This window comes from Microcaecilia unicolor, chromosome 6 (genome assembly GCF_901765095.1).
Source record: "Microcaecilia unicolor chromosome 6, aMicUni1.1, whole genome shotgun sequence".
NCBI classification, from domain to species: domain Eukaryota; kingdom Metazoa; phylum Chordata; class Amphibia; order Gymnophiona; family Siphonopidae; genus Microcaecilia; species Microcaecilia unicolor.
Window position 1 is genome coordinate 288,001,776 of NC_044036.1, and position 27,623 is coordinate 288,029,398.

General features: G+C 44.3%; 1 protein-coding gene across 2 annotated transcripts in view; it reads left to right on the top strand.

Annotated features, from left to right (window-relative positions):
* The window catches only part of AK8 (adenylate kinase 8), a 227,638-nt gene that overhangs the window by 195,375 nt on the left and 4,640 nt on the right, over positions 1–27,623 (top strand). For both annotated transcript variants that reach the window (XM_030206335.1, XM_030206336.1), the window contains one exon: positions 22,919–22,999. In XM_030206335.1, coding sequence (XP_030062195.1) covers positions 22,919–22,999 — 81 coding nt within the window. The remainder of the gene's footprint in view (positions 1–22,918; positions 23,000–27,623) is intronic.

A 27,623-nucleotide genomic window follows, 5' to 3' on the forward strand; every position in this document is an offset into this window, starting at 1 on the left:
GGAGGAGGGTGCTAGTGTAGATCACAAGCAACAGGTGTAGGCAGAAAATTAGAGTTCTCAGGTCTTCATTTTACCAAATATTTTCTATGGGATGAAGTCAGCATACAAAATTAGTGTCAAAGAGTTGTAAAACAAAAGACGATCGTATGTTGAGGCTTTTAATCATGTAATTGCTGAATGACATTTAATGCTGTGGATTTATGTTACCACTCTGTGAACAGGAGGCCACTCCTGCCCTCAGCTTCTCTCTGCCCTCCTCCCTCCCGCCTCTTTCTCCATCAGCCTGCTGCTGCTTTAACTACACTGAAGTTTGGCTGGGCTTCTACATATTACAGCAGCAACATGACAGCAAACAGTTGAAGTCTTTGGCAACAATAAAATATGCAAGGCTATCAGTGACAGCCCTATAAAGTTGAGCAATTAGCCACGTAATCGGAGAGAGCTCCAGCGATCAGCAGCCTACGATTCTCTATTAGTTAAATGTATTTTGTACGTCCTCATCCCATCAAACCAACTAACGCTTCCTTTAATTGGTTCATGAATTATACAGCCCAGCCACATTATAATTTAATAACCAGTAAACATTTGTGGGGACCCGCTGTAAAGTGTATATCTCTCTCATTAATTCCTTAATTTTAGCAGATGGAAGGGGAAATCGGATGAATGCAGCAGTACAGACTGCCTTAGGCAATGAAATAAGGGAAAGAAAAAAAAGATGGGGGCCTTTCAGTTTTCCTTTTTTTAAAGGCTGTCAAGAATTCAATCTGAGAACTGTCAGCAGTGTGGTCCCACTACCCCCCCCTACCCAGCACAACACCAGCTAATGCAGAGAGTGACTGACGGATTCATACTGAGCCTTGTCAACTCGTCTTTAAACATCAAGCCAGCGGGTAAACAGACCCCATGTAAATTAATTCTTGTCTTATGGCCCCCTTCAAACCTCACCCCATTTCTATCCAACCCAACCTTCCCTCTAGCCCCCTCCTTCTTCACTGTCACTATGAATTTTTCATGGCAGCCACCATAAATATTCATTCTAATAGTTCAGCACAGTGGTTATTATTTCTGTTTTACGACAAATATTCATAAAATATTCAGCACCTTTTTAGAACATTTATATAGTTGATTGTGAAAGTCTCCAGGATCCTGGGAACACTATAAACATATGGGGAGTTATCTTTATGGGCTATTTATTTTAGTTCCTAAAAATTTGAATATTTAACATATTTGTTTCCAGAAATAGTGTTTTGTGTTCAACATGAGTGGGGGTTTTGCCACCGTATATTGTAGAAGTAATATTTTCTGAAGACAAGCAGGTCAGCCAGTCACATATATAGGGCACGTGACTATCGCCTGCATTGACTGCCTCACTCTTCCAGAATTTTCTGGAAAGGTCAGTAAGCTTTATCACTCATACCTAGGAGATTCCACTTATCCATAACCCCATAGCAACTTACAGTTTTAAACTGGCTACTATAAATCATACACCTACTCCTCATGGAAATTCATTTTCTCTGTAGGATACATTTTAATTCTCTTTTAGCAGTATTTATCCCCCTCCTAATTTATTTAAATTTTTATATTACTTCTAACCAATATGTACCTGTTATACACTGTATACTTATTATTACCGTAATAGGTGGTAATGCTAATAATTCAAGTAACAACAGCAGAAATATTGCCACTAATAGGAGAAGTAATTTTAGCAGTAGCAATAATTATAAGAAATATTAGTAACAATATTAGTAGCAGTAATTTTATTTATTTATTAGGATTTATTTACCGCCTTTTTGAAGAAATTCACTCAAAGCAGTGTATAGCTGTATAATCTGGTCATAGGCAATAAACCAATTACAGAAATAAAAATATTAAAATAATACATATTATTGTATAGAATAATAGTGTCAACACAATACATATTAAAACATCTTAATAGACAGCATAGAATGTAAATGGAGGTGGAACATGCAGACAAATAAGATAGTCACCCTTATTTCTATCCTTATCTAACTCCTGCTTTTCTAACTTAATGGGAAGAGTGCACATGAACTCAGAAAAGGTACATAAAAATGATCTCAGCTAGAGTAGCAGTGGATAAAAGTCAGTGTTGGTCCTTGTGTGTATGATTAGCTAGTTAGTTGCTTCTTCCATTAAAGGCTTGGGAGAAGAGCTGGGCTTTAACCTTCTTCCTGAAGTAGAGACAGTTGAGTTAGGCAAAGCCTTTCTGGAAGTGCATTCCAGAATGTGGGAGCTACTCTGTAGAAGGCTCATTGGTGGGTGTCGCATCCACAGTAATAACAACAGTAATATTTGAAATGGTGCAGGAATGCACCATTTATCTGGATTGGTTGTGTTAAGACCATTCTGGATATTAGATGGTACCCCATATGTTGAACACGATTGGCCAGGTGGACTCTGTGGAACACACAGAATTTCCAGAGCACAAATTTTTTTCTTTAATTCTTTATTTATCTATTTATTTACTGCATTTCTATCCCACATTTTCCCACCTATTGGTAAGTTCAATGTGGCTTACATGGAACAATGGGGCGGTTACAATGTATCGAGTGGGATTAGCAGTTCGATGGAGACAGCGAGAGTCTGTTGAGGTCTCTCACGGAAGTATTAAGCTAGGTTAGGACCTAGGAGATCCCATGTGGTTTACATGTTTCATGGTTAGGGGGTTAGAAAGAGAGTCAAATAAGATCACAGCAAGTAGAAATTGGGTTACTGCTTGAACTTGAGCCTTTTCTGTTCCAACTGTCTAGTTTGTGGTTAGATCCAATTGGATCCCTGGAACATTAGGTTGGTTCAACGGGGATGTGTTTTCAGAAGTTTTGGTAGTTGTCTTTCAGTTTTAGGTCTTTGGGAAGTGTGTTCCAGGTTTTGGTACTGATATAGGAAAAACTGGTTTCGAGTCAATTTGTATTTGATATCTTTAAATGATGGGAAGTGGAGGATAAAGTAGGATCTTGCTAATTTGTTTATGTTCTGAACTGGTAAGTCTATTAGGTTGGTCATATAGCTTGGTGAGAGACTGAACATTATCCTGTACACCAGCGATATTTTAAGATAATATTACAAGTAACAATTACTTGTTAAAGCAATACAGAGCAAGAAATATTAGGAAAAAGAAAAAAAGAAAATAAACTACTCTTCCTTAGACCACAAAATGTATGGGAGTGGTCAATGAAATAATATAATCTACTAAGGAAGTCAGACACCATCACCCATTATTTTCTTCAAATCCAAAAATGCCTTTAACTGCTCAGGAGCAAAGAAAACATACTCGATCCTCAGATAATTAATAACACATTTGCAAGGATATACTAATAAAAAAAGAAGCACTCAATGTCAAAACATCCTGCCTCAAAGCCAGAAACGTTCTTCTACAATCGTGGGTTTGATGGTAACATTAGGGTATGTCCAGATCTTCTTCCCATAAAACAAAACATTTGAATTCCTGAAATAGAGTCTTTTTAAGGACTTCAGATCTGGTTCAAACACAGATGATACCAACAATGTGGCTCTTTCTGATTCCTTAGACAATGATGTCTCCAAAATCGTGGAGAGATTTAAATCTTCCACTTTTTGATCAGCACTCAGTGCCCCCAATCGATCTCCCTTCTCTTTATCCAAAGTAGGAATATAATATATTTTATTCAGTGGGGGAATACTTTCTGAAAAATATTTAATATTGAGTGGAGGAGTAGCCTAGTGGTTAGTGCAGTAGACCTTGATCCTGGGGAACTGGGTTCAATTCCCACTGCAGCTCCTTGTGACTGGGCAACTCACTTAACCCTCCATTGCCCCAGGTACAAATAAGTACCTGAATTTCTCCGAGGACAAGCAGGCTTGCTTATTCTCACAAGTGAGTAGACGCCAATCCACGTCACCTGTTCTGGCAAATATGTCATAGAAAAAACTAGAGCTTTGAAGAGCGTGAGCCATGCTCCACCGCACATTCACAAATGCCTTCCCACCCTCGGTTTCACTTTTTCTGCGAGAGGAGCAGCTGCTTTTTGTGGTGTATCCTGACACACCCAGTCAGAGCGAGTTTGCTTCTTTTAAGTGCCTTTGGCCATTTTTTTTGGCTTTCCCTCGCTTTGTTTTTCTTTAAAAAAAAAAAAAAACCTTTACCAATTAGTTTTTGTTTTTCCCGTGTATAAGTTTCCTTTTTTCAACGCAGGACGGTTTTAGGTCTGCCCAGTTGGGTTTCTTCTTTTTGGCTGATGCAGTTTTTCCTTCCGTGTCCACTAAGACTTCCAGTGGCTTCAATCGTTGTACCCAGTGCAACCGGACAATCTCGGGGAAAGACACCCATTCTTGGTGTCTCCAGTGCCTTGAGCCTGACCATAGCCCTGACCTGCCTTCATATAAGGAAGAGGACCCAGGTTTCCCAAGAGGCTCAACGCAAGAAGATTTTTGGAGCTGCGCCCAGTTCCTTGACATAGGCATCGGTATGGAGGTGTCAAGCGTTGCACCGGCATTGGGAGTCAGGGTAGGAATAGCTGCTTCAAGACCCTGCGATACTGGGAGCAGTGAGGCATCGAGTAGGTCTCCACCTGTTTCGAGGCCTCCTGCTATGCAGGCCCCCCGGGACCGTTCATCGTCGGACCCAACCCCGAGGCAACAGGAGGATTCGACGTTGTCCTCATCGGCACTGAGGAGCATGGGTGACATGCATCAGGCAAAGGCCAAGAAGCACCGTCACTGGTCTCCCTCGATCCATGGTGCTAGGCACCGACGGATTTGACACCCAAGAAGCGTCAGCGCCAGGAGGACCACTCTCTGTTCATCCAGGAAGTGCCGATGTATGCATCTCTAAGCAGCCATCCTGCTCCCACATCGGCCCCAGCGATTCTGCAACCTGCAATTCTGCAACTGTGCCTCAGCCGATGCCACAGTCTTTCCCGATGTCAGCCCTTGATGAGCGAATCCGGCCCTTGCTCCCTGAGCTTTTGGATGGCCTTATGCAGCAATGCGCATCGGTATCAGGGGTGCTTGTGCCTGCCATACCTTCTACTGCAGCCCTGCCTGGCCCTCAGCCTGTGGTGTGGCCGGCGCTGCTTGTGGCCCCGGTGTTGACTGCTGCCCAGAACGGTACCCCCTCAACGTCAGTGGAGGAAGCTTCACTGGAGTTGAGATGGGAATCGGTCTCTTGACGCTACTGTCAAGGATATGGGTCCTCGGCATCGAGGCAGGCTCAGTCTCAGACTTCCCTTAGGGAGCTTTTTTCTTACACCAAGGAGGACCACTCATGGGAATCAGAAGAGGATCCCAGGTACATTTCCTCCGACGAGCCTTATGGGCTCCCTTCTGATACAGGAAATCTAGACTGCCCCAATTTGATTGCACTTTTTTGTCCTTTAGATTGTAAGCTCCTTCGAGCAGGGACTGTCCTCTGTGTTAAATTGTACAGCGCTGCGTAACCCTGGTAGCGCTTTATAAATGTTAAGTAGTAGTAGTAGTAGCCCTCCCCTCCACCTGAGAGGAGACTGTCTCCACCTGAGAGCCTCTCTTTTTTACATCTTTTGTGAGGGAAATGACTGATGCCATTCCATTCCCTATGGAAGTGGAGGATGAGCCCAGGACCAAGATGCTCGAGGTCCTGGACTATATCTCCCCTCCTAAGGAGGCTGTGAAGGCTCCTCTCTACAAGGTACTCAAGGCAGTCCTCATTAGGAACTGGGCATCCCCTCTGTCTGTCCCTGTGGTCCCCAAGAAGATCAACACCCAGTATCGGATCCACAGTAAACCTGGATTTGTAAGGTCCCAGTTACCTCATGATTCCATGGTGGTGGACTTTGCTCTCAAAAGAGATAGTAGTACTAGGGACTATGCCTCAGCTCCCCCAGGCAGAGAAGCAAGAACCCTGGATTCTTTTGGGAGGAAGATGTATTAGGCCTCTATGCTCATTTCCCATATCCAGTCATACCAGCTCTTCAAGAGTGTGTTCTTACAGAACTCAGTGAGGCAGCTGTCAGACTTGGTTAATGCACTCCCTTTTCACCAGTTGATCAAGCAGCAGAAGGCGTGTCGCAAGTTTTTGACCAGGGGCACTTACAACAAGTGGCATCCAGGATCTCTGCCCAAGGTATACCAATGCACAGACTCTCATGGCTGCGTGTTTCTCACCTGGAACGTTTTGTCCTCAGAGGCTGGCGGATGCCCCTTTCCAGGGGAATAACCTTTTTGGAGAGAAGGTTGAGGAGGTCGCTGACCAGTGGATAGGGTGGTGGACTTTGGTCCTGGGGAACTGAGTTCAATTCCCACTTCAGGCACAGGCAGCTCCTTGTGACTCTGGGCAAGTCACTTAACCCTCCATTGCCCCATGTAAGCCACATTGAGCCTGCCATGAGTGGGAAAGCGCGGGGTACAAATGTAACAAAAAAAAAATCAAGAAACGTACAGATACCATATCTTCTCTCTTCCAACAGGTGTCTTCTGCAATTGCCTCCTCATCTAGGAAGTTTTTTGGTAAGTCATGGAGTGCTCACTACTAGTACTGTAGGCGTAGGTACACTCCTGTGGCCCACCAGCCTGGTCAGGCTGAGCCCCAGCGTCCTTGTTTATGTCAGCAGTGTGCGTCTAAGGCCCCTGCTGCTCCCCAGCAAAAGCAAGGGACAAGCTTTTGACTGGCTTCTGCAGAGCATAGCCACAGTCAAAGTGTCCATCCTGGACGACTTGCCGGTCAGAGGGAGGTTAAAGTTTTTTCACCAAAGGTGGTCTCTCACAACCTCCAACCGGTGGGCTCTTTAAATAGTCTGGCTCGGATACACCCTCAATTTGATTTCCAGACTTCCAAATTGCCCACCGAGAGCTCATTCCTTAAGCTGTCAGTACAAGCAGGTGCGTGCAGAGGAACTCTCCATCCTTCTGAAGGCCCATGCGTTCAAACCTGTTCCACAAGAAGAAGGGCAAGGATTCTATTCCAGGTACTTCGTTGTGCAGAAAAAGACAGGGGGGGTGCATCCCATCTTAGACGACCAGGTCAACAGGCTGATCAGGATAATGCAACCGTACGAGTGGTCTCTTTGTACGGGCATAGCCCACAAGAGCTGACGAGTATGGGACACACCCACGGTGGATCTTTTTTGCCACTCAGCTCAACCACAAGGTCCCTCAGTTCTGTTCCAGGCTTCAGGCCCACAGCAGGCTAGCATCGGATGCCTTCCTTCTTGAGTGGGGGACAGGCCTTCTGTATGCGTATCCTCTGATACCTCTAGTGGGAAAGGCTTTGTTGAAACTCAAGCAAGATCACGGAACCATCATTCTGAGCGTGCCATTCTGGCCACATCAGATTTGGTTCCCTCTTCTTCTGGAATTGTCCTCTGAGGAACCGTGGAGATTGAAGTGTTTTCCAACCCTCATCACGCAGAATAAGGGGTCACTTCTTCATCCCAACCTCCAGTCTCTGGCTCTCACAGCTTGGATGTTGAGAGCCTAGAATTTGCTTCCTTGGGTCTTTTGGAGGGTATCTCCCGGGTCTTGCTGGCTTCCAGGAAAGATTCCACTAAGAGGTATTATTCTTTTAAATGGAGGAGGTTTGTCATCTGGTGTGAGAGCAAGGCCCTAGATCCCCTTGCTCGCCCTACACAGACCCTGCTTGAATACCATCTACACCTCTCAGAGTCTGGTTTCAAGACCAAGTCAGTAAGGTTCACTTAGAGCAATTAGTGCTTATCATCAATGTGTAGAAGGTAAGCCTATCTCTGGACAGCCTTTAATTGTTTGCTTCATGAGAGGTTTGCTTATGTGAAAGCCCCCTGTCAAACCTCCACCAGTGTCATGGGATCTCAACATTGTTCGCACCCAGCTGATGAAAGCTCCTTTCGAGCTACTGAATTCCTGTCATCTGAAGTACTTGACCTGGAAGGTCATTTTCTTGGTGGCTCTTACTTCAGCTCATAGGGTCAGTGAGCTTCAGGCTTTAGTAGTGGATGCGCCTTATACTAAGTTTCACCACAACAGAGTAGTCCTCCGCACGCACCCTAAGTTCCTGCCGAAGGTGGTGTCAGAGTTCCATCTGAACCAGTTGATTGTCTTGCCAACATTCATTTCCCCAACCTCATACCCATCCTGCCAAAAGCAGTTTCCACACCTTGGACTGTAAGAGAGCATTGGCCTTTTACTTGGAGCGGACGAAGCCCTACAGATAGTCCACCCAGCTTTTTGTTTGTTTTGATCCCAACAGGATGGGGGTCGCCATCAAGAAATGCACCATATCCAGTTGGATGGCTGATTGCATTTCCTTCGCTTATGCCCAGGCTGGGCTGACCTTGGAGGATCATATTACTGCTCATAATGTCAGAGCCATGGCTGTGTCAGTAGCCCACTTGAAGTCATATGTACATAAGTACATAAGTATTGCCATACTGGGACAGACCAAAGGTCCATCAAGCCCAGCATCCTGTTTCCAACAGTGGCCAATCCAGATCACAAATATCTGGCAAGATCCCAAAAAAGTACAAAACATTTTATACTTCTTATCCCAGAAATAGTGGATTTTCCCCAAGTCCAATTTAATAATGGTCTGTGGACTTTTCCTTTAGGAAGCCGTCCAAACCTTTTTTGAACTCTGCTAAGCTAACTGCCTTTGAAGTCTCCATTGAAGAGATTTGGAAGACTGTGACACGGTGTTCAGTCCACACGTTCACATCTCTCTACCTTGAGCAGGATACCCGACGCGACAGTCGTTTTGGGCAGTCAGTGTTTCAGAATCTGTATGGGGGGTCTAGAATCCAGCTCCACCCTCCTGGGCCCATTTTATTCTGTACCAGGCAGCACTCTCATTCAGATTGTATATAGTTTCAGGTTAATTTGCATTACGTCCTCGCCATTGCAAGGCCCAATTGACCAATGTTTGTTGTTTTGGGTGAGCCTGGATGCTAGGGATTCCCCACTTGTGAGAGAAGCAAGCCTGCTTGTCCTCAGAGAAAGGGCCCTGGTAGTCTAGTGGCTGTGGCTTCTTCAGAGGCAGGAAATAAATCCTCTCTTTACTGCCCACCCGCTGCTTCTATTCTCTCCGGCGCAGTGCCGTGTTTACAAAATGGCTGCTGATACTTCTCATGGTAGTTTCACCTCTTGCAGGAGTCTTGGCAGCCATTTTGTAAACAAAGCAGTGCAACCTGGGCGAATAGCAGCAGCAGCCACTAGACCACCAGGGCCCTGCGGGAGCTGTAGTGTATGGTGGTGGGCAACCGGGCTGAGCCTCTGGGCCCCCTAGAGCCTCTCGGCCCTTGGGCACTGCCCAGATGCCCGAATGGTCAGTCCGCCCCTGGTCTGCTATTGAGACAGACATGGGGAAGCAACTCCATTTGTAGAATGGAGTGTTGCCACAATTTGGGTTTCTGCCATGTACTTGTGACCTGGCTTGACCACTGTTGGAAACAGGATACTGGGCTAGATAGACCATTGGTCTGACCCAGTATGGCTACTTTTATGTTCTATGTAACAGAACCTAACTTTAAGAGCCATTTATAGAATAACACTTAGCACATTTATTTCTGTGCTGATTTTTCAGCACCATTTATGGAATTCAGTCCTTTGAGTGCCTAAAAGTGTATGTATTGGAAATAAAGGACTGATGAACATGCAGGTCAATGTTAGCATTTCAGGCTTCTAAGCATTTGGTTACAGCAAGTCAATGTTAGCACTTTAGGCTTCCAAGCGTTTAGTTAGAGTAGGTCAATATTAGTGCTTCAGGCAGGTCAATATTAGTGCTTCAGGCCTCTGCCGTTTGGTTAGAGCAGGTTGATGTTAGTGCTTCTCTCTAGTTTCTCCCCTCCCCGGCAGTCCTCCATCCTTCCAATGGCTTACCAGCAGCATCAATAATTGAAGCACCCACTGACAGCTAGCTCCCGAAGTCTTCTTGCTGTTGCTACCTGATTCCGTCTCCTCTGATTCTACTTCCTGTTCCTACAGAGGCGGGATGCGGCAGAGAGAAGACTTTGGGAGCCAGCTGACAGTGGGTGCTTCAATTACTGACACTGCTGGTAACCTGTTGGAAGGTTGGCGAACCACCAGGGGGGAAGGGGAGAGACTAGAGAGATATTGGACCGTTTAGGCTTGTGGGAGGGTAGAAATGGCAATAGAAAAAGGGTGAACACAGTGGATGGAAATAGTGGACTAGGGAATGGGTGAAAGATGGAGGGGGAAATGGAAGACTAGGGAAGGAGAGAGACAGAGGGGGGCAGTGAGAGTACTGGAGAGGAAATGGGAGGGAGATGGGAAAAGTTGGTTGGTAGATGAGAGGTTAAAAACAGGAGACTAAGAAGAGGATGAAAGAAAGAGAATTAGGGTAAAATCAAATAGGCAGATATTTATTTATTTATTTATTACATTTGTACCCTGCTCTTTCCCACGTACAGCAGGTCCAGTGCGGCTTACATAGTAAAAGAAAGCATCTTACATGGTAAAGAATACAGGAAAAACAAGGAAATGTAGGAACAGTATTATAAATTGTGATGATCATAACTACTTACATTATGTGAAAAGAACGTAATGAACTAGAATAGGATATAAATGCAGAGAAGAGAAAAATGGGGAAAATATGAAAACAAAGATTAGTGGTAGGCAGATATAGAGAAAGAAAAGAAAAAGACAAGAGGAAAGAGAAAAAATGGAAAGGCAAACCTAGAGCATAATTTAGGAGAAGACTGACACTAGGAAACTGGAAAAGAGACTGGGACCAACACAATTTGAGAAAAAAAACAAGCCCCAACAACAAAGGTAGAAAATAAAAAAATATTATTTAATATTTAAGGATTGGAACGTGTCTGCTTTAGGAAATGAACATCTTTTCTGTTTTTGTATTTTGTAGAGTACAGGAGAAAATATATTTCTCTTTCTCTTTTACCAGTATTTTCTGCTTATAAAGTCTGGTTTTCTTGGGCGGAGGGGAGGGTTGTTTCCATGTCAGTTGTAGTCTGTAGGCGTTTTGTGGTCCCCTATTTTGTATGAGGTGAGAATCTGTCAATGTTCTATATGTGCAACTGAGGTGAAGGATTCTGCAAACATGTACTCTTTATTTAGGAATCTGTAACAGTCCAGCTTGTCAGCAGTAGGTATATTGATGCTCTAGGACCTAGTATAATATTTATAGCATTGTCTTTTTATAGGTGAGTTAGGGTTGTTATGGGGTGATAAGCTTCCTATGTAGGTTTTGAGTGTTTTTTTTCAGGGTTTTGTGTTATTTTGCAAAGTGTCTGGTCCTATTTGAAAGCAGGCCTTTGTCACCCAAAATAAAAATGCTCAAGGATGGTAGTCCACACCCTGTAGCACAAAAGCCCATCTGATTTTTAATTAAAGTGTCTGGAAATGGACGGAGCATGTGCTGCTCTTGAGGTGATAATCATAATTTCAATATTTTCTTGTATGATGTGTTATAAGAGGGATAGCTTCGTTGGGGAATATATAATTTATTTTGTGATATAGAACCGGAGGTGCAGGGTTTATATTGAGATTCTGTCCAATCCTGTAGAGAATCCAGATTTCAATCCACACATAAGAATTTACTGAATTATGCTATCAATTATAATGGTGGTTTTAACTGGTACCTGAATCTAGCTGGAGGGGGAGGGTGTTTTTTGCATAAAAGTTCATAGCATCTTATATTGCTAATTTTTAAAAAAAGGAGGTTGGGAAGGTTGTGTGATGTGGTAGGCATGATGTATGGAAATGTTGCTTTGACTTGTCCCCCTCTATACCTAGCTTGCCCCCCTATTGCCACCTCAAATATTTCTGTCTAGAGATGCCACTATTGGATATTCAGGATCAAAAACTGGAGGTCATTAGGTAAGATAATATTCTGCTGTGCATATTCATAGCAGGAGGACTCTTACTGTTGTCGGTTACTAGATCCTGGTACTTTCTAGGATAATCACATCATAAGTGACAGCAGCAACCCTGACCTTGTCTTTCTGTGCCTTAACATCATATGTACTAGCTGCATTACAGCATCTCAAGACAGTCAACTTGTGAGTTTCCAAGTTTATTCAAAATGTGATGGCCTTCTTAGCTTGTTTACCATAGAATAATAAAAAAATAATAATAAAAGAACACCAAAAATCAAAATAGGAAAGAACAAAGGATTGTAGATATAAAAACACAGCACAGAGCGAACCATCTCATCTCATCTCTAGTGCTAATTAACCGGGTCCCAACTGTTGGGCCAGCGAGCATTTAGGGAGAAAAATAACATATGCATTCTGACAAAATTATGTCCCAGATCTCAAATGCATTTAAAGAGCCCTCCAATCACAGAAATAAAAGCATTGCATTCCAAAAAAGTGGGCCAGCAACACTGAACATCTTGGCATGTACAGTTTGAGACTGAAGGTTTGAGAAGATGGAACTACTAGTTGTTTTTGAGAGCTAGATTGTAGTGATGATTGTGAATTACTTATATTCCTCAGCCACATACTTTTCTGCACCTTGAGAGCAAGGCAAGATAGTTCTGCTACTAGAAGCAGCCTTCTCCAATAACATAGTGCCAGATATGTATTCTAGATGACTTCCTAATCCATTGGTGTTATGTCGGTGCTCACCTCGCCCTCTGGTGGCCAGAACCAGTGGCTGTTATGGACTATCACCCGTTCCAGACTTTAGCCCAGTCCAGTCCGGATCTTCCAGGCTGCCAGACTTGTCTGTCTTGTTTGGCACTGCACAGCACCCATAGTGGCCTGGTGATTGTTGCAGTGAGCTCCAGGTGCTGCTGGGCTTATTAGCCATTTTGATACTCTCTGTCTTTGCCTTTGCATCGTCTAAGGTCCCTGGTACGTTGGTGCTTGTTGCACTTCTGCCTTGCCTGGTTTCTAGCCTGAGATTCTTGTCTATTTCTTGTTAGTCTGTGTGTAGTTTAGATTAGGTTCCTTGCTTGTTTCCTAGTCTTGTTTGTTGGTTATATTTTCTGTGTGTGGTTCTTGTCTGTGTCTTTTGTGGGTGCCTGGCAGCTTTTAGTTCTGTGTTTGGTTTATCTGTCTTTTTTCCCTGCTGCAGTGGCTGTTGGCAGCTTTCTGTCCTGTCCTTCAGCTTATTCATTCCCTGCCTTGCTGCCTCTGTATATTCCTTTTCCCTCTGACCCTGTGCTGCCTAGCTGTTATCCAGTCCCGGCCCTGTCCAGTAAGTCCTGCCGGCCATCTGAAGCCAGGAGCTCAACTTCTGGTGAAAAGCAACCTGTTTGCCAGAGATCTGCTCTGTCTCTAGTGTGGGGTGGTTTTGCCTGCCGCTGCCGCTCCTCGGCAGTGGCCCAAGGGCTCACAAACCTGTTTCCAGCTTTGAAATCATGACAATTGGCTAAGTAAAGAGGCACAATTGGATGGTAAATAGCTGACAAAAGCTTCACATATGACCAATGTTATGGCAGCTGGATAAACTGCAGTATTGTTGGGCAACAGTAGAGTCTTGGAATTTTCTGAATATTTCTGTACACAATCTTTCAACACATTTCACTCCTGGACTATTTTCTAAATAGATAATAATATGTGTTATTTGCCAGAGATCCCATTTTGTGCTATGGGGTCTATTTATTAATAATGTGCTTTAACTGCATTTGTTAGCGCACACTTTTATAACTCTAGCCCTCTGTCCTAAACTTGATTTTCTAATACCCACTGCAACATTTATTTATTTATTTATTTTATTAATAGCATTTATATCCCACAATTTCCCACCCATGGGCAGGCTCAATGTGGCTTACAACAGTCTGTAAAAACATACATCAAGTCAGCAAACAATCAATTTCTTAGAAGTGTAAGAGAGAAAGGGTAAAAGCAAAGAAGGGAAAAAGAGAAAGAGTTATGGTGATCAATATGACACCGTGACAGAGACAGGTCAGAAGTTAGAGATGCTAGGTGGGATTTGAGCGTAAGCTTTTCCAAATAAAAAGGTCTTGAGGCGTTTTTTGAAGGTCGGGTGATCAGGAGTAAGTTTCACCAATTTAGATAGCCAATTCCACAAATGAACACTAATATAGGAGAAGGTGGATGCGTAGGTGGTCTTGTACTTGAGGCCACTATACACTGGGTAATGGAGATTTAGGTACTGTACCCAGGTACCTCTAGATGCAGCCAGGGATAGAACAATCTCCTCCAGCCATAGGCTCCCGGTACAGTCAAGAAAGAAATGTCCACCAGCAACTTCAATCTTAAGGACTTTATTCCATGTAGGTTTCTAGTAGACCTGATACACAGTTCCAACAGCAGCATTCACCTTCAATCTTAAGCACATATAAGCCACCTGAAAGTATGTGGCAAATAGTCCCCCTTAAGCAGTAGGCTATCAGCACATATCAGGATTCAATACAGGCTCACAGTCAACTCCAGTCTGGGCTCTTTATCCAGTGCACAATAAACAGTAGTTCAATTCCAAATAGAAGCAGTTCTTTCAGTTCATCATCACAGTTAAATCACAAAGCAGCAGTTTCTACCTTCTACTCTCTTTACCTTCAGGAGAGTTCAATACTTTAGGGGCTCCTCATACCCAAGGGACTTCACCCTGCTTCAATACTTTAGGGACCTCTCTTATCCAAGGGTTTTCAGCCTGTAACTGCTTCTCTCTCTCTCTCTCTGCTTCTCTCCTCCCTGGGACTCCTTCCCACCTGCATAATCAATCCCTGGCTTCTGCTACCACAACCAATCATTCTCCTTCCATTAGCTTCCCCCACACCCATACCAGTTGAGTTGAGCATTAGACTAATGATGAGCTCCTGCACACAGGGTTTCCTATCTCTCTTTCCCCCTAGTGGCAGCCAATCTACACATCCTGCCAGCTTACACTCATGTCTTCCCCTATTGCAGCTAGGAGTCCAGTCCGGGTTCTTCATCTCACCCCATGGCTCCTTGCCTGCAATGCCTTCTGGGACTTGTATTTCAGACTGAAACTGCCTTAACCCAACTATCCTGGATGTGATTTTATCACAGTATGAACGAGCAACAAAGGTCCCCTTTCTGCTATGTTCACTACTGCCAGAATCACTGCAAAAAGCTGGGCAATAGTACAGCTCCTAGCTCTTCCCTTTTCATTCCTGGCCATTTGTCTGCAGAAAGCTGGTTCCTTTGTGGACTTTCACTTTTATAATACTTATTGGTGCTTTGGTTCCTTTTCTGCAAGGCTCCACTTGACACTGCTGTCAGAAGTGAAGAATGTGAAGAGGAATAATGTAGCAGTGTTTGCACAAACAGCTTATAAACAAGGCAGGATGAGTTGGAGGCACCAGCTTATGACATCAAAGAAGTTCCAAATTTCAGATAATGGAACATGGCCCAGGGACTTGGATTTTTTTTTTCAGGAATAGTTTGATAAAAGGTGTTCTACTGTAGTAGCATTAGTAACAGTAGTGGTAGTAATGCTGACAGCAGCAGTAAGCAAGCTTCCAAAGGTATAAGAGAAGAAAATTGAGGCCTTTTACCTAGTTACTTTCAGGTGAGCTGAAGAAGGATGTAGGCATTTCAAAATGCCTTTTCCCCCATTTTATTTTAGTGTGCATTATTTACCAATATGTTTCTTTATATACTACCCTTCAGACCAGCCAGCAGAGTGGTTTGCAGTAACAAAATTCAGACAAACAAAGACAGGAACTACAATACTCAAGCAGGACAGAACAGTATCAAAGAGAGAAACTAGAAGGAAAAAAGGAGAAGATAGAGTTGAGGTAAGGCTAGGGTAACCACTAAGTGCTGAGTCCACAGCCAGAGGGGGCCTTTAAGACCAGTGAGAAAAGATCTCAGGCATGATATAGTTCAGTTCAGAGAGAAAAAGGGAATGAGTACTATAAATAAATTAAAAAAAAACCCTCTCAGACATCATTAGGCCTTCACCCACCAAGCTTACATGAACTGCCACATAAAGGCCCCCTAGGGTTGCTTAGAACATCTGCCAAGTCTTCTCCTGATATATCTACTATGTTCATGGTCTAAAATGAGCAGAAAGTAATCCCCAGTTGCTTCTGCTTTGATTATGCCATATTCCAGAAAAGCATCAGCTGACACAATTTTTGAATATGGCACTGGCAGGGCAGAAGTGACTGGGAATAGCTCCTGCCCCATTTAGACCTGAGGAATAATGAGAGAGCTGTGGGGTGGTTTGCAGGGTCCTTGTGATAGGAGTAAGCCAGGATTTTTTTTTTTAAATTGTGCGTGGCATTTAGTCAGGGAACGAAAGTAGATTGTGGGAACAAAACAAAAAAAAATGTTCTTAATGCACACTCTTTCCTGCTAGTGTCCTTTCAGGCTAAAAGCAACATGAAACAACAGGAAATATTGACCTTTGCCATGTCATTTCAAATAACAGGCTGACCCTCTTTGGATGTAGAGATTGGTTCTGTGTTTTTTGAGAGGTCATAAATTGCTCGACTTGGCAAGTCAGTTATATCATGAAGGTTTTTATCCATTCTTCTATTAAATATATCCAGAAAACTATACCATATTGAATGTTCTGAATTACATTTTGCTACTCTAAATAGTATTTCAGAACCTCATATTTCTGGCTTTATAAATATCTGCTTTCATGGCTACAGATAATATAATACCTTGATCCATGGATCAGCATCCTTAAACTAGATTGATGTGCTTTGTAGATCTGGTTGTAAACTACAGAGAGTACTTGCTAATTTAGTAGTTTATGACAGTCAGAGGCAGTCTTTTTCTTGCCCCTGGAGAGACTTTAGCTACAGCTGGGGTAGATTTGCCACTATCAATTACATAGAATTTTAAGCAAGAACTGACCAGCAGGGGCCTTTCTTTTTCTGGAGTGCAGAGCATGTGGTCTGGGAATACTGCAGCTGGTATGTGAGTTCATGGAGAAGACAGATGAAGCTTTATAGGAGAGAGTGATATATGGCCTTCTATTTTTAAAGCTGCAGCATTAGAGTAAAAGTAAAAATGGTGTATTAGATGTGGCCTAGAATTAGGACATCAGCCTTGACCAAAATTCCAAATCTTTGAAGAAAACACCACCCAACAGCACCGCTGCCATGAGAACACAACCATCACTTACACTTTGTCCAATGAATGTACAAGATGACTGGAAGCAATAAAAAAAAAATCTCTAGGTTCCTCCTCTTTTCTCTCTTTTTTTTTTCATTCATGATCTGTCGTCTATTTGATTCTTGCCATTGATTTATTTAGGTTTCTGTATTTGTAATGTCTAACTATACCATGGCTCTGTTTTGGACATGAGTATTAGAAATACAGATTTACTATTACAGGAAACCCCCAATATATGAGAGTTTTTCTGTATTTTTTTTTTACATATATTGAAATTCTGCATAATGAGATCTATTTTCCTATTGAGTTCCTTTAGAAATGTCGAGATGCATTCCTCTTTACAAAATAACAGACACGAGGAATAACCAAATCAAGAATTATTGTTGTTGCTGTTTTTTATTTTTTTAAATAGAGACAGAGAGTTAGTTTTCTGCCTTATCCTCAGGAGCATCTACCTTTTCATCTCTATCTTCTGATTCTAGATGAGAAGTATTCTTGTCTTCCTTCCTTTTGCAAAACTTGTATCTAAAGACAGCTGCTTTGAATGCCACCTCCCCTCTCTTTGGCAGCTGAACATGTTGTTTACTCTTCTGGAAACCTTATTGATACATTTACGGTTGAATCTCTAAACCTGTATTAAAGTGTGTAAGGGCTTTGGATAGTGGTTTTGTGTTCAAATATTATGAGGTAAGTGGAGCTTTTCCATTTTCCTCCTCTGCAGCCCATGTTTGTTCCAGCTGCATATGAGATCATCTCTTTAGCAACTCTACCCGATCTGGTTCAATGAGATCTTCAAATCTGACACTGTCAGGGTCAATGTAATAGTTTCTTATGATTCCTGGACACTTTGGATATATCCTTTTTTCACATTTCTTTTAAAGTTGATGTGTTCCATTCTTTCCAGCACTAAGTGATGTTATTTGTGGCATTCATGATGTTGTATTTTCACCAGAATTCCCTAATTGTTTAGTTATCCTTCCTATGAGTTCCTTGAATTGGTGAAAGGTTTGACATAGGTGATGTCTAGGTTCAATACAACTATCGTTCTTTTATTCATGAGTTGTGTTTTGGGGAGGTACCTGACCCTCACGTAGATAGACAATCCCATAAGTTGACTAGCTGGCACAGGGTATTATCTATGAGGAACAGTGCCATGGTTGCTCTTAGCACATTAGTGTTTGATTGCCAGGACCAAAAAAGGTTGTTGTCAGACTTGTGAGTTCTTTTACCAAGTAGTGCGCTGCTGAACCTTGTACTCGGACCAGGTTCTGCTTGGCGGCCGGACAACCCCAGGTTTCACCTGCGCTGACCGCCATTCCCCAGAGGTTGAGCCCCTAGGTGCGGGCGGCCTGCAGGACTTACGAGACGGAGCTGGAAGCGGGGTGGTGAACATATCAGCCAGGCAGGCAGCAGGAAAGAGAGTGATCCAGGTACAGGCAACGTCAATAGGCAGGCAGCAGGCTGGGGAGTAATCCAGGAACAGGCAATGTCAACAGGCAGGGGAGTAATCCAGGTACAGGCAATGTCAATAGGCAAACAACAGGCAAGAGAGTAATCCAGGCACAGGTAAAGTCAATAGGCAGGCAGCAGGTCAAGAGAGAAATCCAGGTACGGGCAAAGTCAGTAGGCAGGCAGCAGGTCAAGAGAGTAATCCAGGTACAGGCAAAGTCAGCAACGAGGGACAAAGTAGAGAAGAAGCACACTACTGAGCAAGTAGCACCTACCAAAGTAGAAGCAGAAGCATGGAGTCCAGGAGGAGCTCAGCTGATATAGTGTTGGCGTCTGACATCAGCAGGGAGAAGGAGCACAGCCATAGGACAAGAGCAGGGGAAGGAGGAACCGGAAGACCAATAGGAGAGAAGTAAGGGAAGCCAGGCAGAGAGAGAGACAGACACAGGTGGGTGAAAGCAAAGCAATCAAGGAGCCTGCAGCCTGAGAAGAACTACACGCACATGGCTCAGGGCTGTGCCAGTCAAGTGTGTGTGTCGACGGGACCCCGCTCAGCCCGAGAACGCCGCTTGTGTTGAGGTAGGGGACATGACAGTTGTGAAGCATTCCCACAGAATACTCATGGTTATGCCTTCCTATTCAATCTCTAAATCTGGATTTACATAGGCCTAGCTTTTATGGTTCTTTGGATTTTCAGAATGGTATACCAGCAGGAGCTTCAGTTACAAACATGCTTTTTTCTGTATCTCCATTTTCATGCATTGTTCCCACTACACATGTTAAAAGCCCTAATGAATTTTATGTTTGAGCCACATTTTTGCTAGATTCAGACTTCTAATTTCACATCCAAATTAATGCATTTTCAATCTTTTTGCACTTCTTGGAACTCCAAATAATGGATGCTTTGGAGACATCTCCACTAAGTCTGTTTTAAATTTTAATAAACCCACTGTTTGGATACACATTTGGCCTGCCCCTGCTTTTCCTTTTGTCTACACTTTTTTGTGATTTGTTGTTAGGGAGATGCATCTGCTTGTTTTGTTTTTTTGTTTGTCCCCTACAAGATGATGCAGACTTTTTACACCAAGATAATTTTCAATCAAAAAGGACCCTACCACTCAATCTAAAGAACACTGTTCAAAAATCTGGTTGGTGGGTATTATACTATGTAACTCATTCATTCAAATGATGAATGGAGGAAAGCCTCTATTCGTCCCCGGTCACTCAATGAAATATCATGTGACTCCTCAGGACTCAGCTCTTCATTTGCTCAAAACCTCCATTGTTGTCATTATTTAAGTTTTTTTTCGTTTTTTATGTTTTTATATATGTCCTTTCTATATCAAATTTATTCAGCATGTAGCACTTATCTTTGCTTTCCGACGGGGTCCCGTTTTGCTTCAATATGCTTTATCAAGGAAAACCTCGTGCTTGCCTTCTCTACATGTTTGAATATCTGTAAAAAAAATGAGGTCACGTTAGACTGGCTAAATCTTGTTAAACATATTCTACTGCAGTTCAGCATATTTTCATTTTGTGCAATTCTTCATTATTTTAAACACCATATTTTTCATCTGATGTGGCAACTTACTTGGTCGAAAACAGCGTCCCCTCTTACTGCTGTTGCAAGGACATATATAAAAACATAAAAAACAAAAAAAATGTAAATAATGACCACAATGGAGGTTTTGAGCCAATGAAGAGCTGAGTCCTGAGGAGTCACGTGATATTTCATTGAGTGACTAGGGACGAACAGAGGCTTTCCTCCATTCACCATTTGAATGAATGAGTTACACGGTGACTTTTTACACCAAACAGATTCCGCACAGCATTGGATTGAAGTATTCTATCTCTCTTTGAAATGAAAGTGCTCCAGGATGAATTTTCATCATAGTCATTCTCTTTTTAATGAGGGATCATGTATATTCACAATGCTTGTGGCAAAATTGGTAAAATATAGCATAGGTGTAGTTTGTGTGCTAATACTGAATTTGTCACCCTACCCCCTCTGCCAGTATGACTTCCTTATCCTACGCCACCCCAAAGTGTGCAGGCAGACCTTAATGGGTAATGTTTTCTGGAATTCCAGGTTTATCTTCTTTGGTCCAACTCTACCTTGCATCTTTACATACTAAGGCCATCTGGTCATAAACTTGCCAGCAAGGTAAGTGAAGAGCAGGACAAGGTGCACTGTTCTGACACCAAAGAATGCATTGGGGAAAATCTGTGTACTCTACAAAGGAGTACAGTTTCTTTCTGATTGTTACAAGGAAACTCCTTTTTTTTAAAAAAAGAGACTTCAACATATTCCCTTGTGATGGCCATATGCCACTAGGCCATACTGTTTATGAATTATGGGCCTAAAACTATAATATGCTACTGGCACCTTCAAGACATAGTTATCAGCAAGTGAAAAACAGTGAACTCTTGAAACTACCTGCAGAGCACCAAAATGCAGATCAGTGGAGAACTGTAGGCAGAGGGTGCAGGCTGATGTGCAGAAAGTTCCTTGTTGAAAGACAAGCATTAGCAATATCAGAGAGCCACTTTAGAGATGATCTTTATGATCTAATGAATCTCACCATTCTGGTTTCTTTAGTAAAGAGGCAAAAGTAAAATGAGTAAAAAGAAGACAGAAATGTTCCATGCTGTCATTACATTTTTCTCCTCTTGAATGGCACCTCAAGGCTGGAAAAACAAATGTATTGGAGCTAGACTGGTGTTTCAGCCACCCATGGAACTGGCAGCTTTTAACTACCGAATCTTTGACTTACAACCAGTGAATCTGACTTGCTTAGTGCTTTATTCAGAAAGATGCAGTATGAAGTATCAATTGCTGCAGTTTTTGAAGTATTTCTCCTTTCCTAGATATCACTGTACTAAAGTGTGCAATTGTTTTGAAACAAAAGATAAAACTAGCTTCTTTCATTTCATGTCAAAATAAGATGGAAAAACTGTAACAATGTATTACATTTTGCTACCCCAACTCAAAATCACCTCAGTTAGAATCCACCATACAACCTTGATTGACCACCTAAACTAGTGATGGCAAACCTATGGCACGCGCGCCGTCGCTGGTCCGTCCACGCGCCATCGCTGGTTGGTCCATCCGTCCGCCCGCCCTCCTACCAAGCACCAGGCCTCCCGCCCGCCATCCCTCCGATCATCAGGGCCCCCCCTCCTCCGAAATTTAAAAGGCATACCTGGTCAGGGTTAAGGTGGCGTCGGCAGCGTGTTGTTTGCTCGGCGCGCCTTCGGCCTTCCCTTCTTGTGAGGGCGGGACCAGAGCTTGAGAGACAGAAGGGAAGGCCGAAGGCGCACCGAGCAAACAACACACTTTTCGCTGCAGCTGCCGACGCCACCTTTACCCCGACCAGGTATGCCTTTTAAATTTCGGAGGAGGGGGCGCCCTGGTGCTCGGAGGGAGGGAGGGAGGCCTGCCTGGTGCTGGGTGGGAGGGAGGCCTGCCTGGTGCTGGATGCTGGGTGGGAGGGAGAGAGGAAGGGAGGCCTGGTGCTGGGTGCTTGGTGGGAGGGAGGCCTGATGTCGGGTGCTTGGTGGGAGGGAGGGATGCCTGGTGCTGGGTGGGAGGCCTGATGCCGGGTGCTTGGTGGGAGGGAGGCCTGATGCCGGGTGGGAGGGAGGGAGGCCTGCCTGGTGCTTGGTGGGAGGGAGGCCTGCCTGGTGCTGGGAGAGGAGGGTGGCTGGAGGGGAGGGCAGGGGGGAGAGGAGGGTGGCTGGACATGGGTGGCTGGAGGGGAGAGGAGGGTGGCTGGACATGGGTGGCTGGAGGGGAGAGGAGGGTTGCTGGACATGGATGGAGGGCAAGAAATGAAGAAGAAAGTGTCACACACTCGACTTCATCACACACAAACTGTCATCAGACTTGAATCTAATACTATCAGATACAAAATGGACAGACACCATGGTCAGACCACCACTTTGGTTTGGCACTGAATACCCGTGCCTAGCCAGCTATGTTGCATGATATAGCCAGTTAGTGGCTAGCCGCTAAACATGGATATTCAGCAGGAGACGACAGGTTATCTCCTGTTGAATATCCATGGTTATGTGCTAAAATGCTATTTAACTGGCCAGGAGCTGTTCCTGGTTAAATCATTTTGAATATCAGGCCCATAGTGCCCACCCATATTAGCTCTGGGCCCTCCCAAAATGTCAGGTCTGGCTACGCCACTGGGCTGCACTGCAGAGAGCAAATGATTTACTTGTAACAGATGTTCTATAATAGCAGCAATACAACAAACTAACAATCTACTTCCCTGTTGGGATTGCTATTAGCATATTCTTATTCTCAGTTGTGATTTTGCTGGGGTACAGGAAACCACTACACTGCCTACAAAGCCCTGAACAGATCTTCTATCAGATGGAACATGGTCAACAGACCCACCTGTGTGACTCTTGGCTTGCTTGGTATACATGTCCATAGTTGGCTTTAACCTCTTTCTCTTCTTCCTTGCCAGGGTATTTTTTCTAGATATTCCAGATGATATTGTTTTTGAGCGTTTGGGACTACGGATGACGGACCCAGTCACAGGGGAGAGGTTAGTGCCACATGCTGACTAGTTTCAATAACTATTTTTTAAAACTTTATTGCAATTTCTAAAAAGTAGAACCAGCAAAACAAACAATATTAACAGTAGGTGCACATTAGAACATAAGAATAGCCATACTGGGTCAAACCAATGGTCCATCTAGTCCAGTATCCTGCTTCCAACAGTGGCCAATCCAGGTCACATGTGCATGGCAGAAACACAGATTTCATGCTACCATCCCAGGGAAGCAGGGGCTTCCCCTATGTTTGTTCAATAGATTGTTATCTATCTCTTCTTCTTTTTATTTAGAAGTATTTCATCCATAGCATGGCAGTTTAGAAACATTTGCTTTGTTGCTAATTATGAATCAGCTGTTCACCGTACATTTGGTTATTTACTTATCAGAAACCCAGGTTAGTAGCAACATTCCATGTTACCAACCCGAACTAAGCAGTGGCTTTGCCCAAGTCCATCTCAATAACAGACTATGGACTTTTCCTCCAGCAGCTTGTCCAAAACCTTTTTTAAATCCAGATATGCTAACCACTGTTACCATGTTCTCTGGCAGCAAGTTCCAGAGCTTAACTATTATTTTTCAATGCATGCACCTATTTCACATCCTCCTTCAACCCCCCCCCCCCCCCCCCCATGAAACAATCAACTAAACCCCTTAATCAACTCTTCAGCTATTTCATATTAACAAAACTGTGAAGTACAGAATAGGAAATCGTTCCCTCCCTCCCATATCCCTAACTCTCCCTCCATTCCTTCAACAAAAATATCTCCTAAAACTTTCAAAACAGCCTACTTCATTATAACAGAGTGTTTAGATTATTGTCAAGCTTGGTGGCAAAACAAGAGTTTGGAATAAGTATAGAATCTTGATGTTCATCTCCACTGGGAGGATAAAACCAAAACCCGACCCAGATAAAAAGTGATATCCTACAAGTAAATGGTATATATTTTTGGACTGTGGACAGTAATAACTAGGCAAACCAAATGGACCAACTGATGGTTTTCTGCTGTTTACTATGGGGTCAATGCTAGACATTGTGCTCAAGGGTAAAGTAAACTGGATATCTTTATCCGGTGATATTCAGTGTTATGCAGTTACACTGACAACCCTCCACCCCCATGCCTCCCCCCCTCAAAGTCCAAAGCAGACAAAACTTTCTCTAGTCAGCAGGGAAATAGGGGATAACAGATTTTAAAAATATTTATTCTATAGCGTCCTTCCAGACCAGCACAAACAAATGGGTTATGCACCTCTACCAGCAGGTGGAGACTGAGAACCACTGATTTCTAAGTAACCTATAAGTGGACTGTGTAGTCCATCTAGGTCAGTCTGTTCTTAGTCTCCAGCAGGTAGAGGTGGTAAGTCTGTGCAGTCCAGATTTGGACCTTAGTAACATAACATAGTAACATAGTAGATGACGGCAGAAAAAGACCTGCACGGTCCACCAAGTCTGCCCAACAAGATAAACTCACATGTGCCATTTTTTGTGTATACCTTACCTTGATTTGTACCTGTCTTTTTCAGGGCACAGACCGTATAAGTCTGCCCAGCACTATCCCCGCCTCCCAACCACCAGCCCCGCCTCCCACCACCGGCTCTGGCACAGACCGTATAAGTCTGCCCAGCACTATCCCCACCTCCCAATAGAAGTTGTGCTTTCCTCTTAGTTCTGACCCTCTTGCCTGGATGGAGGCGGAGGTTCCTGGGAATCTCCTGCACCTCAGGGGTGCCAACCCAGGGTGTGCAGATCCCTCCCCCCATTCCCCCACCTCCCCGACTAGTTAGTGGTGCCTCGGCTGTACAATTCTGTGTTGAGACAGACAGTCAGCCTTGAGAGCCTGTAGAGTCTGCCTAGTAATTGGGGTAAAAAAAACAATAAAATGCCAAACCTCAGTGCTGGGTTTTGTTTTCTGACAGTAGCCTTGGCCTCACAGTCTCTTTATTTCTGTGAGAGATTCCCTGGGTTTGGCGGAACATGTTTATTTGTGCAACTAATATTGAAGAAACTTTCTCCTGCTGCGCGGCCACTGTAAAGCACTGTTCCCGCTGAGGTTTGGGCTCTGTGAGTCACTAAATTTTGCTCTGCTCAGGCTTGGAGTGAGTCTGTAGTTGATCCAGAGCCAGGACCATCGTCGGGGTCTTCTGTCCACAGGGACTCAATGCAGACCTTGTGGGTGTCAGTGAGGTGGCTATGGCAGCAAGTCCAGCTTTGGTGGGAACCACCGCCAATTTCTCAGTGGAGACAGAGGTACCAGTTTCAGAGCAGCACCCACAGTTAGAGCCAGTTTCACTTCCCTGTGCCGGTGCTCCTCAGGGGACCTCTGCAGTGGATTTCTCCCAATTTTATTTTAGCTATGTGTCAGGCCTTTTGCCTGCTAAGTTTGGGGCTCAGTCCACTCTGGAAGTAGGAGGGCAGTGTGGTAGGCCGGGTATCCCTTCCTCCCTCTTCTCCTCTTAAATTGCAGGTGGGGGGGGGGGGCTGGGAAGCAGAGGAGTTTGCTGATGCAGGTTCCCCGATGACTGAGGAGGAACAGGAGTGGAATCCAGAGGATCCACTGGGTCTGGAAGGCCCAGGAGATGCAGATGCCTGGATGGAAGAGCTTCCGCTGGAGAGGACTCTTCTGTGGTCTGCCTCTTTCCTAGGGATGAGCTCCAAGAATTGATAGCACAGGTCTTTGTGGTGTTGCAACTTGGGGAGTAGCCTAAAGAGGCTCCGGGTGTGGTGGGCCCCCTTTTGAAGGACATTAGGAAGGCTGCTAAGTCTTTTCCTATGTATCAGGACATCAGGGATGTTATTCAAATGCAGTGGAAGTTCTCTGATGCACCGTTCAGGGTGGCTTGAACCATGGTTCATCTGTATCCCATCCCTGAACAGGATAGAAATACCCTATGGCCTCTGGTTGTGGATGCGGTGGTGTCCGCTGTTACTAAAAAAAAAGAAGAACTTTAGGGGTAACTGCAGAGGTGGCCGCGACTCCAGCCTTGTGACTCCGGGCCTTGCCACTGCAAGGCCCAGTCAAGTTTCCCAGTGAAGGTGTTTGAGTCTACCTGCCAGTTCCAGTGGGAACATGTTTGCAGTTGTTTTATCAAGGGTGAAACTGGATTACTTCAGACCAGTGGGTTCTGGAGGTAGTTTTCAACAGTTACATGTTGGCGTTCGCTCAAACTTTGTAGGATGCCTTTCTGGAATCCCCTTGTCAGGCTCCATGGAAAGTGAAAGCAGTCCAGGAGACACTGCAGAGGTTGCTCGATCTCAGAGCTGTTGTTCCAGTTCCGTGCGATGAGATGGGCATAGGCTACTATTCCATCTATTTTGTGGCTCCCAAGAAAGAGGGTTTCTTTTGACCCTTTTTAGTCCTGAAGGGGGTAAATCGAGCCCTTAGTCCTGAAGGGGGTAAATCGAGCCCTTCGGGTGCTTTCTTGCACATGGAAACGTTGTGATCTGTGGTGGTGCAGTCAGGCGAGTTTCTCATGTCCATGGATCTCCTATTCCAATTCAGTCTTTGCATGAGATTTCTTTGCTTCACCATTTTAGAGAAGCATTATCAGTTCTATGCTGTCCCTTTTGGTTTTGCGACAGTTCCCTGAACCTTTTTCAAGGTTATGGTAGTTGTGGTGGTGGCTCTGTGGAATGAGGGAATTTTGGTTCATCTGTATTTGGACAATTGGCTGATTCAGGCAAAGTCCCTCCAGGAGAGTCTGTCAGCCACTAGTCGGGTGATTCAGCTGTGGCAGTTAGCCTGGGTAGTCAACTTGGCCAAACGTCATTTAGCCCCTTCTCAGTGCTTGGACTACTTGGGAGTGCGTTTTGACAAGAGTCTGGGATGTGTGTTTCTTCCAGAGGTCAGGATCCAAAAGCTTCAGGCTCAAATTCGATGTCTGTTGCAGTCTCGGTGTCCTTGGGCATAGGATTACCTCCAGGTCTTGGGATCCATGGCAGCAAGCTTGGAAGTGGTGTGATGGGCCACAGTACACATGAGGCCATTGCAGGATGCACTCCTCTTAAGGTGGTCTCCCCAGTTCCATGCCTTGGAGACTCCACTTCCGCTTTGTGGTCCTGTGCAGCACAGTCTGCACTGGTGGCTGGATCCAGCCAATCTTTCACAGGGCTTACCTCTAGATCCTCTGCTATGGACTATGGTCATGACAGATAATAGTCTCTGGGGCTAGGGGGCACATTGACTGTGCCAGTTGGCACAGGGTCAGTGGTACCCAAGGAGGCTTGTTGGTTGATCAACCGGTTAGAGACCAGGGCGATTCGCGTGGTGGCCTTCCTTGATCTTCTACAAGGATAGGCTGTTCGGATCCTCTCAGACAATGCCATGACAGTGGCACATGTGAATCAACAAGGAGGAACCAGGAGTTGCAGTAGCACAAGAAGCAGCTCTCCTGATGGATTGGGCGGTGTGTCATCTCATGGATCTGTCCATGTTGCATGTCACGTGCATGGGCAACGTTCAGGCTGACTATCTCAGCAGAAAAGTGATAGATCCTGGGGAATGGTGTTTGGGGCCAATCATTGTCAGCAGATGGGGAGTCCTGATCATAAATTTGATGGCCACCTTTCACAACATCAAGGCTTCATGTTTTTTGAGTCGCTGGGATTTTCAGGTGGAG